This window comes from Haemorhous mexicanus, chromosome 6, assembly GCF_027477595.1.
Source record: "Haemorhous mexicanus isolate bHaeMex1 chromosome 6, bHaeMex1.pri, whole genome shotgun sequence".
Classification (NCBI taxonomy): Eukaryota; Metazoa; Chordata; class Aves; order Passeriformes; family Fringillidae; genus Haemorhous; species Haemorhous mexicanus.
Window position 1 is genome coordinate 15,509,465 of NC_082346.1, and position 13,196 is coordinate 15,522,660.

Sequence of the window (13,196 nt, forward strand, 5' to 3'; positions counted from 1 at the left end):
TGTTGACTTTGAAGTATTCCACCACACAGGTTCACAGTGCAGAATGTCATTTTTAGGAAGTCCAGGTATGATGCTCTCTCCAAGGAAGAAAGGATTCTGTCCCACTGGGATGTTTCAGGGTGGTTTGTGCACCAGCTGAAACTTGGCTAGAATCTGATGTCATGGACAACCAAAAGACTCTGTTCCATTTCTGCTCCAGTACAATGTAATTTATTATTTTCCTGTGAGAACCATGACTAATTGCTAAGTCAGAAACCAATCACAACACACCAATGGCAGCAATTTACAGACATGGCAATATGGCAACTATAGGCTTTTTGTTATTTAACTTTGGTTAGTTTGTTTAAAGTTATATGCAGCGGCAAAGGGGAAGGCAAAAGAAGAGGAAACATGAGAACTGTTTTGTCTCATTTCTACTCACTAAAAACCCTTCTGAGATTATGTTGCTACCAGCAGCATTTCCCGCACACAAAATTGACAGTATTCAGTGAACATTGTCAAATTAGATTGGTTATCATGCATGTCTTTTACAGCATATGGTGTTAATGGATTTCAGAGGCTGAAAAAATGCCTTCATAGACTAGAAAGGCATGGGCAAAGCATGAGAGCAGTAAAATTCAGTCACCAAATTTACAGGAGGCCAGCTGAACTGGCCTAGGTGCACTTTCTCATCAAATCATCATGGTCAGTCTTTAATTCTACATTCAAAGGAATAAGGGATGCATAGAAGAAATCACACACACGTCTCGTAAAACAAAATTTATCTTTAATTTGTAAGTGTCAACAGCAGTACAAAAGATGGAGTGATGGTGAATAGATTAAGGGTAGAGAGGACAGTCTTGAGGTAAATGAGCATAAATAGGCAGTCTTATAGACACTCCCCTGAGGGGTCTAAACCCCCATCATGGCATATACTGTATCACCCAAGGATGACATGTTTAACATATCAGGAAAGCACCTTGTGCAAAAAAAAAAAAAAAAAAAAAAAAAAAAAAAAAAAAAAGAAAATTTAAAAAATCCCTCCCACCCGAAACATGTAGGTAAGGTGCCAACGTACACCAGAACATACTGTATATGGACAGTGTCTTTCAATTTTGTCTTTTCCATCAGTAACTGAGGCAGAGGAGGAGAAGACTCTTAAAAGTACCACTGAAAGATTATTTAATATTTAATTTACCTCACGTCAATACTGCACAACAAAATCCAAGAAGTCTGTTTATGCAATGAAGCAGAGCTAAGAATAACTATTCTCTTTTTTAATCTGAGAACAGATTTTTTTTTTCTTAAATCAATATCCTTAGCAAACTTTTTTCTTTCTTTTTTTTTTTTTCTTTTTACTGTATCAAGAGGAGAGTGTGAGATGTGATGGCAACCTTTAAGTTCATTTAAAAACTTTACACTGGACTGTACAAGATTTTTTTTTTTTTGATAAACTATTTACATTTTCAGACTTTAAAACATATTCAAAGCAGCAATAGACACTAGTTTTTCCTCTAAACGCCCAAATAATTACCGGCCATGGGCCCAGGTAGGTACCTGCACTGTATATAGAATTTCTACAAAGAAAACCTGCCCATTAAGTAGCCAGTGGCTGTTAAACAAGCAGCCCTCGCCAGTAAGAGCTGCACCCACGGTGTTGCTATAGGAATCAAAGCATAGTACCTTGACAAGAGAGTCTCAGTTGTCCCAACAGCTCTACACAAACTTTACAATTTGAAACAGCAGCTAGCATGTCAGTCCAGCATGTCAGTGAATTGTGCTGATTAAATTAACATAGAGTACAATCTCACAATATACATCACAAACAAATTACAATGTCAGGAAATAAGAGTTACAGTAAGATAAGTTATGTAGTAACAGCTTATAAGCTTGTCTTAATGTAATAAAAAAAAATTTTACATGGGAAATACAATAATGAATGAACATAAATGCTAAGCATTCTAGTTTGCTACAAGCTGAAGAAAGGTACAAGAAAAAAAAAACAACATTGCTTTCTGGAAAGCAAAACACAAATGACAAAGGAAGACAAACGGAGAATGCACACTAGCAGGTCTGCAATGTGCAGCATACAAACAGTTAAATATTTGCACATTCCCCATATTCCAAGAGCACCAAGGACCTCACTTGTGGTTTTTAGAAAGCGGAAATTACAAAGCAAGCCATGTCACTAAGTTGCTTTATAGCTTTCATATTGCCATAAATACCAATTTGATAAGTTTTCCTTCAGCCCAGTTCACCCCACCCTACCCCTTTTACCCAGCATGTGAAATCTCAGAACACTTCTTTGTCACCATTTCCAACAATTCTGGTAGTAAACAAAGGGCGTCGGATTAAAATGAAATGAATTTGCATATGCATTGTTTTTTCCTTCTGTAGCAGGGCATTGCTACATTTCAAAAATGTAGCTTGATCTGAGAAAAATCACAGATTTACCAAAAAAAAATGTTTGGACGTTTCTTTTAAAGGAAAAAGCGTTTTGTAAATGATCAAATGGGGTCATATAGTATCATTCCTTTAAAAGAACATGCTGAAGTGCCACCTTGAATCTTAAAAAAGCATGCAAAACACCGAGGGGTCCAAGCCATTCCTTAACTTCTCATAAAAACATGAAGAACTCTATCATACATCCTGCTGGCTGCATCTCCAGTGCAGTTGTTCTTACTGTGGCCCTGGCTCAGCAAAGCTCACCCCACTTGACACCAACACTGCACTGCTCCTCGTGACCACCGTGGAAGCACAAACGTGCTTCATGTCAGGCAGGTAGGTAGGTGTTTTTCTGGGGGAGGATGGGGTCTAAATCTTGCAGAATGTGTTGCTGGGAGATGATTTTGAAATGCCATGACTTTTGTGTGGCCAGAAACCAAAATGCAGAAAGCCAACCCAGAGATTACATGGCACTGGGAGGTGGTTGTGTTGTGTTTATCCAAAGCAGAGGCTGCTCACAGCTGGCTGCTGTGCACTTTGCCCAGGGTGGTGTATTTATTGGGGCTAATGCTGCTGTTGGGTTTGCATTTCCATCCCAGAGCCATCCCCTTGTCTTTTCCCTCCCCCTGCACCTGAGTGCACTGATTTAGGAGCACTGTGTCGGGATCCTGTGAATGCTCAGCAGGTGGTTTCACAAGCTAAATGGCGATGCCCAAACATACAGGCAGACCAGAATCTGGCCAGTTCTCCAGACTTGTTTCTGCACAAAAACCCTGGAAAGCAGTATGGTTTCCCTTGGGACCTTTCTCTTCCATTTTTATAAAATAAGAAGTGAACAATTCTGGCTCGTACCAGACTCTTTGGGGAGCCTCTTTCTCTTGAAGATAAGTATTTAATAATTTTCCAAAAGAAAATATATTGTATCTGTTAATTAAATAAAGTGTTCACAGAGAAAATAGTATTACTATATTAGTGCTCCTGAATGGAGGTATTTTTCCAGTCAGTTTCTAAGGGGCCTCAAACACAAAGCTTCAGAAGCAATTCCATGAATCCTCTTTGTGTATTGTGTGAACAATTTCTCTGGTGTTATAGCCTAATGTAACAATAATGTGATTAAATGGAGGTACAACATAAGGGTTTGATATCACTGAATCTTGCCTGTGTTGCAAGGGCCATTTCAGTCATTTTAATCTTTCAGGGATATGCTTTTGACTTCCAAATGGCATTCTTGTCAAGTAAAATATCTCATTGGTTTTACTTGGATTCAGAAGACTGTGTTTCCCATCAAATGTAGCCAAAATTCGGCATGTTTCATGTATCAACTTTCTAAAAAAGAAGAAAGTGTTCCCTGTTTGTGGAATATGCTATTAAAAATCAGAGAGAGCACAAGTGAGGCATCTTGCTGTCCCAGCTACAGGTCCACAATACTGCGCTCACACTGCGGGTGTAAATTCAGCATCTACATGAGGTACAGTGACTTGTCAGCATTTAATATGGACCAACATACACTGATATAGAACAAAAGTAAATACATAACTTATACTTCACTAAGTATCCATGAACAAAAAATAAAATTCTATTTCCTATGTTATATTTACACAATTTAAAAAAAAAAAATCTAAAATGAGATGGCAAATTCATCAAAAAACTTTGTTTTGAGCTCCGATTAATAAAGTAAAAATGTTGGGTTTCATCCTTATGATTGTCCTTCCTTGATTTCTACTGACATTTTAGAGCCAATGTCGGCTAATAAATAGAATAACACGCTCATAGGCACAATTCAGATTCAAATATGTTCCTCCCACTCCCCCAGCCAGTAAATGCAATTTTTACCAGCTGGTGATTCCTGAACAGCCAGTCATTTTCGAGAATGTGGCTTTAACATACAGAGCATCAGCATTGAGGCAGGGCTGGAGCTAAAACAAAGTATTCATACATACATGTATTTTGCATAAATAAATGAAATAACAAGACATAAAAATGACTCAAATCCGGCAACTGTGAGGCAGGCCCACACGAGTCGAAACAGATGACTTTTGTTCATGTAGTTTTCGTACAACAGTTTCACATTAGTCAGAAGTGATAAAAAATACCATTTATATCCAGTGCTTATAACACTTACGAAACAACATCTGTGAGTGTGTGTTTTTTTTTGTACTACAAGCAAAATCAAGTTTCAGTCCTAAAGAACAGTCCTTTGTTCTCCACAAGCCTGCAGAATATTATTTTGGCATGGTCATAAAATTAAAAAAAAAAAAAAAAAATTAACCAACTAATCTAAATGTTTGCCTTTGTGCAAAAAAATAATTACATAAAATACAATGCTAGCAATACAGCATTCTACCTATGCAACAAAACCAGGAAAAAAAGAGAGCAAGAGAGAAAAATTGACGTGGGGGGAGGGAGAGATACTTCTAACTGGAGAATTATGTAAGACGTTAATAAATAGTCTTTTTTTTTTTTTCTATGAAATAATGATGTCCTCCCCCCAATCTGAGCTGAATGTATTAAAACCAGTTCAAATTCCCAAGCTATTTTAAGAACAAAAAACCACTTTCTATCAGTACCTTAGCCAGCTTAAAGAGGACGCTCACCAGCTAATGACACAGCATATGCCTTTGAAGACTTGGCTAGACCAGTTTATTGCTTATTAGACATGGACTCAGAACACAGTTAAATAAATATTAAAAATATAGCTTTTTTTTGTTCCAAATTACAAAATGGTCAGAGAAATTTGACCATTGTGTTTCTATGCCATCATCTTTATAAATTGTCCTGTAAATTGAACAATCCTCTTTGTCTCGGGGGGTCGTTCTCTCACATAGAAACGTGATTCCAACAGTGGCAAAAATGGCTGTTTCTGACAGGACAGGGATCAGAGGGGCTGTCAGCAAGGAGACTGCTCCTCCACAGGGCATCCTGCCACTGCAGCTCACAGGAGTGTCTGCAGAGCAGGAGGCACAAGGACAGCCAGACTAACACAGGCTCCTTGCGTTGTCCAAAGGAAAACCCGTGCAGCTCCATGAGAAGATGCTCCAGACTTCCAGAGGAGCTGCTTTAGGCCCCCTGGTACCCCTCAGCCCGAGTCTGAATTTATCACCAGTGTGCTGAACACAGCCAAATCCAAATAAAAGAGTTGAGAATCTTCAGCACAGTTACACCTCAGGCCTATGGGAACTGTATTTATACAGTGATCTCTTTGTGAACAGGAGCAGAGTATGAGGGGAAAAAACAAAGGCAGTTTCTCCTCTGTCTTTGAAATCAAACAGATTTACAATCTTTGAATTGAATCTTGCATATTTCCCAGAATTTTCTCCAGCAATTGCATTGTTTCTAGAAGTAATACAAACAGAAGTTTTAATTTCTATAGCACCTTACGTCCAAAGATCCAAAAGCTCTTGACGAGTCACGTTCCCACATGACTAATATACAATAAATATTTTTGATGACCCATTTTCCCACCTTTGCAATTAGATATTTGAGTGTCCCTCCCTCCCCCACTTGGAGTCTCACAAATAAATCACTGCATAAATACTTAAGGTAGCACAGTTCCTTCAGGTGGCAATGGGAACATGATGTACAGAGCCATGATTTGCCACAGATTCCTCAGGCCCTAAAAATTCAGCGTGGTGGACTGTAAACTCAGGTTGGATTTTACATTTGCCCTTACTAAGTGTAGAGGTTTATAACTATAAACACATTTTTAGGGGTATTTGTACTCTATGTACATATAAAAGTACTCACTTTATTTTGCAATACATCTAGCAGAGTGTTTCCAAGTGCTCCTTGAACATACAGTGTTAGAGGAACAAGTGAATTTCTCACTCATAAAGGTCATGTTCATTTTAGTAGCAGGTGCACTTTTATTTTCAAATACCTGTGTGATTTAGGGAGGGGGAAAGAAGAGGCTCTTTAAAATATCAATAAGGAATTGTAAGTGTAATGCCACCAACTGTACTTTTAAAAATAAATATTAAGTATTTGGACCCTTGACATTCTGGAATGAATAAATTATTTAAGAGAAAATGTGTTAAGACTGAATGCAAGGGTTAAAAGCAAAGGGGTAGAGAATGTAATCAGAGGTGGCCTCACACTGCTAAGACAGGCCTGTCCATAGCTGGTGATCGCTCTTTTGTGCTTACTTAAAATTTCACACTAATGGCACATCAAGAGGCAAAGCAATTGGGCACATGCACTATGGCAACCATGTTCACTAATTAAGAATATCCTGTCTCCAGATTCCTGAGTACTTCACCATATTCTGGAAAAAAATTAGGTTTCATATATAAGTTTTTTTTTTTTTTTTAAGATGCCAAAGGATTGTCTAAGACTTTACAGTGTCTCATTTAAGACTTTTTTGTTTAAATGTTAAGATTCAAAAGTTATGAAAAGTTTGGCACATCAGAAGTTCAGCTATACATATGGAAAAAAAATGGAATTCAGAGACTATTTTTTAAAGACAAGCTATGATGCACAGGTGTGCACACTTGCGGACTTGTTCTGTTTCACAATATGAAATCTGCAGTTTTTGTTTTCTAAAATAATCCAGAATAAAAACACATTCACAACCTGTAGGCTGGCACAGCATACCTGAGTGAGAATGTATAACCCCCATCTAAAACAGTAACTTAAACCTTTATCAGCATCCAAACGGAAAAAGACAAAAGGTAAGACTTGTAAGACAGCTATTGATTCATATAAGTTCTCAAGTCCTGATGTCTGATATTTATGTCTTCATCTAAATTAAAAAAACAAAACAAAACAAAAACAAAAAAAACCCAAGTTCATGAAAAATTAGGGAAACAATCTGTCTCACACGATAAGAAACATTTAAGACCATTCTGCTGATGTAACTGTAGGAGCCACACATGCATGCAGGCTCTTTAAGAACTTTTGTTCAAAAAAACCCCAAAAAAACCCAAATGAGTCTGAGTACTTTAATTCTGTGAACACTCCTCAGTTGGCACTGACTGCCTCATGGGCTTCGTTTTCACTACTATAGTCTGATTTGGGATCATCCTCATAGTCCTCGTACATTTCTATTTCATCCTCTCCGTTCATCATTTCATTCCCAGGAAGGCTTCCGCTGTCCGTCTTCATACCATAAGTGCTCTGGATGACAGGGATGCTGGGCTCAGGGCTGGCAGAGGTGCTGGAGCAATCTGATGTCATCTGAGGGGACGGCGTGGTGGTCGCCATGGTAATAGCACCAGGGTACACAACTCCTGTTCCCGTGGTGATTGGAATCTGAGGCTGTTGTCTGCAAGGGAAAACAAGAGGGAAGTGTCACTGCCTGCGTGCAGAGGAGGGAAGACCTTCTGCAAGTCCAAAGGAAAGAAAAGCAGGTGGTTTTCTAGAAAGGCTCCATGTATTCCTCTGGGCTCAGAGTCCTCCATGGTATTGGTTCATTATCTCCCCCAAAGGACAACTGGGAACTGAAGTGTTTGCAGTCACTACCAGACATCCTTTCATGTACTCTACGTCTTTCTTCAAACCATAACACAAACTGGCACTTGGACAGAGACCATCAAAAGGCTTCAGGCACCCTGTCGTGCCTGCCTGATACTCTAGACACCATGTATCCAAAATCTAAACCCTCTAAACTCATGGCAAGAGCTTCTGTTAATGAGAGGACCTCAGATTACCTAAAACAGCAGACAGAAACTGAAGTATCTAATTTACTGTATAAGTGTCAAGTAGACTCCTACAGCACTTGGGCATTCTTTTGACATTTGATTGCTGGCTTTTGATTTTTATTTGGATCCATCATCAGAATGCCACTTGCTTTTCAGGATTTTATGTGTAAGACGGGGCTTTTGAAGCCAAGTACTTGAAAAAACAAGAAAACAAATCTGCCCTGGAAGATGCTGACTTTGTATTGACTAGTTATTGACCATACGTGCCGTTTTGCATAATCTGTTTAAAGAATCATACATTTCAATGCATTCCCAACCTTCTTTAGAGCAATATTGACTCAGTAACAGTGAACTGTCATAGATTTTAGCAGGAGAAACAGTGTCAGGTATGTTTGAATAGTCTAAGGAGTCTGCAACTTGACCACGATGTCATTCCATGCTAAATTCAAAAGGACATTTTATAAACCAGTCTCACAATTTCCTAATCATTGGCTAAATCAATACAGAAGATAATGTTAAGCTTATTTTAAAAACTCTAAATGTCGAGTCTTTATTGTTCATTGATCAAACTCTAATTTTGATAAATATCACACTAGAGAGTTACAGGGAAGCTGCACTCCTTTGGGTTTGGGTAGTGAACAGTGAAACCACGAGCACCCTGTGTAACACACCACTGAAATAGTTTGCAGTCCTGCCACGGCTGGTACTGCTAGCCTGACTCTTGCACAGCTTGAGAAATTCAAACATCTGTTGTGTAAGTCTCGTACACCTGGCTAGCAGCGAGCAGAAACGCAGTAATTCATTTGACACAGTCATTATACTCCTGTTTGCAAATGATGATTTGCAGATGATTTACAAACAGCTTGGGATTTTTCACTAAATTTTCACTTTTTAAATGGTCTGATAAATGTTCTGTGAAAACAATTTTCAGCCAATGTATTTGCTTGCAAGTGATTTTCTGCAAACATCTTTCAATACTTTATCCATAAAATTGAACACCTACCTCACATGGGAACATTCCTGGTTTAGGATTGCATGTTTTCAGGAGTATAAGCTATTACTGCTAAAACCCCACGAGTATCTCCTCCACAACTTTTAGACACAGAAAATGTTCACATTAATGAATGTTTCCACAAAGCAAAGGAAAAAGAGACCCACACATGGTCAACAAAAAAATCTTTGTAGTTGTCACCAGGCCGTACACACTTGCTTCTTTCTGACCTGCCCAACTAATAATCTCTCACCGGTATTTCTCAGAATAAATAAAGTCACAAAACAAAACATCACCAATTGTTCATCAAAGAACAGGATAATATCAATGCCCAATGTTGCTTTGAGAAAAGTTTTTACAACTCCTGTAACAGAGGTTGTAGAACTGACTCAGAGAATGATTGAGCCAAAGCTGCTGCTGTGTTACAGATGACATTAAGAATCAGAACACCAATATCCACCTCTATACCTCCCCTCCCCAAAAGGTTTGTGTTTTTTCAGAAGCAAATTGTCTTTTTACAAGCAGTAAGAACAATTTTAAAAGTCTGCTTAAGACAATGCTGTGACATATGTTGATGAAGTGATGGTTATCAGTTTTAAGGCCTAAAGGACAGAGAAATCCTGATGTTTAAAACTCAGTCAGCAGAACTCTTCTGCACATCCACATTTCTGTGGGACCGTGTACACTTGTCCAAGTACCACCCACTTCAAAGTATACATGGAGGTGGTCATCTGAGCATAAAGAAGCCAAATTCACAGAGGTACTTTTACTTGGGAGCCCACCAGGCAAATGCATGGCAAGCTACTGAATGCATCTAATTGTCGAAGAACTTCATTGGTATAGCAGGAAAGTTAAAGGCTTACTGAATTTGTCATTCATAAATGCAGTCCTTTTTTACATGTTAAACAAAAATCAGACATGCTGTGCATGCCTGCTGCTGGCTGGGTAATAACTTTAAATTACCTATATCTCACTGTGGAACTGTAAACATGTGGTAACTGTACAACCTAATTGGAAAGGGTCTCAAATTGCTACCCATTTGCTAGCAAAAAATTTGCTAGCACTTAAACATGGGCACCTACACACCCCCAGTAACTGGACACCTACCCCTGATTTAATACCTGTTATTATTTAGAGCTGATCAGGTTGTCACTGTAAATTCTGCTCTAGTTGCTACACTACCAGAAAGTCTTATTTTAAAATATCACAAATTATGTGGATGGCATATGTTACTAGAGATGAGGGTTATCATTTCCTAAGTAATTAAGTTCTTGTGGGGAGGAAAACAGAGCATTTGTTTAAATTCCCATTACTCTCCCTGAAAGGAAGAGTTGGAGTTTCTAAGCTACAACTCTGGTCATTACGTTTTCTTATATTTGTAGATCTTATACGCATTCATTTTAATGGAGCCTTTTTTTACATTAAATTCCACATATTTAATCATTGTCTCTAGCTAGAGTTTTCCCAATCATAGAACCTTGGAGGGGGGAGATAAAAACATACTTTACCTGCAAGCTACAGGTTACAATTCAGCTCGGTTGCACATGGAAGTTTTCTGCCTGTTAAGATTTCCAGAAAGCAACATTAATCTTCTGGTCTCTTCAGAGCCATGAGGAATGGTGGCACATCTCTACCTACCCTGGATCCAAACCACTCCTGTCCCCACCATCTCCTCTTTGACAAAGGAATCCTCATGTAGACAATTACTAGGGATCACTCTCCTCTGCTCTGCCAGCGCTGATAACTTGTCTGTCCACTCCGGTGCTTAAGATTTGGCCCAAATTATTTAAGTAAATATAAAAATGTAAGTAACACGAAAATTCTTAGCCAAACTGACCTGCTCACAAATTTGTGGCATTATTATTCTCAGTATTTTTCTGGAGAATGTTCCTCTTTTGACTTTTGCCAAACGAGCCAAACATTTAAATTGGTAAATGACCATTGTTTTCTGATCCCTTCCCAACCATTTTCTGGCAGCTATTTAAATGTCTGAAGCAGAAATTGATTGCATCAAGCAAAATGCTCATATGTTACACACCCCTGAAACTTACATTCCCATAAGGAATGAAATAACAGTAAATCTCACAAAAGCACCCATTGTGTACTTGCTTTAAGTTCAAGCTACAGGAGTATAACATTACAGACTTATTCAAAACCATAGCCTAGCAACATTCAGACTGTGTGTGTACAGTAGTTATAAACACTATAAAGGCTTTATTCTAAACATCTTAGTCTGGTAAAGCAGAGAAAAAAAAGTTGCTCTTACATCATTTTGTAGAGAAATGTATATAGCATATACCTCTATTTAGAGTGTATTAGACTGTAAAAATGACTGAGCTATGAATTATCTTTGTAAGACAAGGCAACAAAAGACAGACTCAACTTAAAATATCTGAATTTATGGTTTATATATGATCCATTTGTTAGCTCACATTTATTTATGCATTACAAAAAACTACTATTGAGGATAAATTGTAAATCACTTGAAGTCTGTTCGGGATTAACTTATGCTGAAGGTATCATTCACAAGTTCCATTAATAATTTTACTATTAAAAATAACTCAATTATTTTAAAGACATAGCTGGCTCCAGATTCAGCTTCCCCTATATTGAAAGCAGCAATTTTTTAACATACTCTGCATTTAACATGAATTATTTCTGTATATTATCTGCCTCATTTGGAACAAAATTCATTCATATAGGGATGCAATAGAAGGCCTACACACGCTGCAAGTTCCACTCTGCTGTTTAGAATACTTGTCAGTTCACAGATTTTGTTCTATTAGATATATAACAATTATCTGAAAACATTAATTTCCTGGACAATTTATTCCAAGAAATCTTCATTCTCATTCAATTCTGTGGAGGTTTTTCTTCAAAAATCAGAACAGAACCTAGCCATTCTTTGCCTTTTTCTCTATTTTATTTTAAATCCTGTCTAGTTTGTATCTTGAAATTCTTTAAACTCCCTTTTTGCATTTTAATAAGTTTTTCAAAGACTGTGGTTCAGTGAAGTGAGTAGTGTGAGCCTGTTGCAACAAGAAAGTTTGAGCCATGGAGAATTCCATGTTTGTGGTGGTGGGTGTTACTCATAGCAGAATTATCCTATGTTAGCCAGTGGCTCACCTAAGGGATTCTGGCAGGAATTACCCTTACTGGATTGCCTAAAACATAAATGAACATTTGGTATAAGAAAAATGCAAATACAATTATGAAAAATAAATTTTTTTCCTTGCTTTTTACTATTTCTTTTAGCCACCTGCTTTAAATGTGTATCTGACTCTTCACACATCTCTTACTCATCCTTTTATTCTGTGATGATATTTTGTTGCCATTTTGGTGTGCACATTCCCACTTTAATTGGTTTGTTCTTTAAAAAAAAAAGGCACCAAAAAAAAAAAGCCCAGCAGTACTTCAAGCAGTATGAAGCACTTGGCACATTTCATTGGAGTCTATTTGGTACTTTTGTTCTCTATCTTCCACTGAAATATTTACTGTAAACACAGAGCATATTCAATCCGAAAAACCACATTTGTCTCTTATTTCACTCTGAAGAGGAAACAGCATCTCAACTCTCACGTCTACAGTTCTGAAGGACGATTTATGTTGTTCCATCAAAACAGTGGAAAAATAATGGGGGTGTGAGGTCAGTTAGGAAAACTGTTCCAGCTGATGCTTTATGTGATATTTATGTTAAACACAGGGAAGAGTAAGTTTAAGAAGCTGATGGGCTCAGTTACTGTGTTTCACTTAGTTGTAATCTGATTTGGAAGAAATGTTGCTTTTCATTACTTAGTAAACTATTCTGCTGAGACAAATGATTCAGTGTTTTATGTTTCAGTTCAAAAAAGATGTTCTAGTCTGGCTTTTTCACTAATTTTACTTGGTGTCTTCCAATAAGTTTGTTTTAAATTATTCTTGAGGGAAAAGGGGAATTTGGGACAACAGTGGGAAGTCACAGGGAAGTATGAAATAATTTTTTTTTAAAATCCCAGCCTGTGATACCTCAGGACCATAATCTATATGCACATTGAACAGGAACATGGATCTCATTTCATCTCCATTGAATGCATCCATTAGACGTCACACTCCCTTTTCCATCACTTGCACAACTAAAACTCATTGGTTTTGGTCAAGTCCAGTGA

At 37.8% G+C, this 13,196-nt stretch overlaps 1 protein-coding gene across 11 annotated transcripts in view; it reads right to left on the reverse strand.

Moving 5' to 3' along the window:
- Positions 1-749: 749 nt before the first annotated feature.
- Positions 750-13,196, reverse strand: part of SOX6 (SRY-box transcription factor 6) — a 371,999-nt gene continuing 359,552 nt past the window's right edge. For 10 of the 11 annotated variants that reach the window (XM_059848934.1, XM_059848935.1, XM_059848937.1 and 7 more), the window contains one exon: positions 750-7,684. In XM_059848934.1, the coding sequence (XP_059704917.1) occupies positions 7,381-7,684 (304 nt within the window). In that variant the 3' untranslated portion in view covers positions 750-7,380. Of the gene's footprint in view, positions 7,685-10,559; positions 10,611-13,196 lie in introns of all 11 variants that reach the window. The other variant, XM_059848940.1, reaches the window with a different exon arrangement.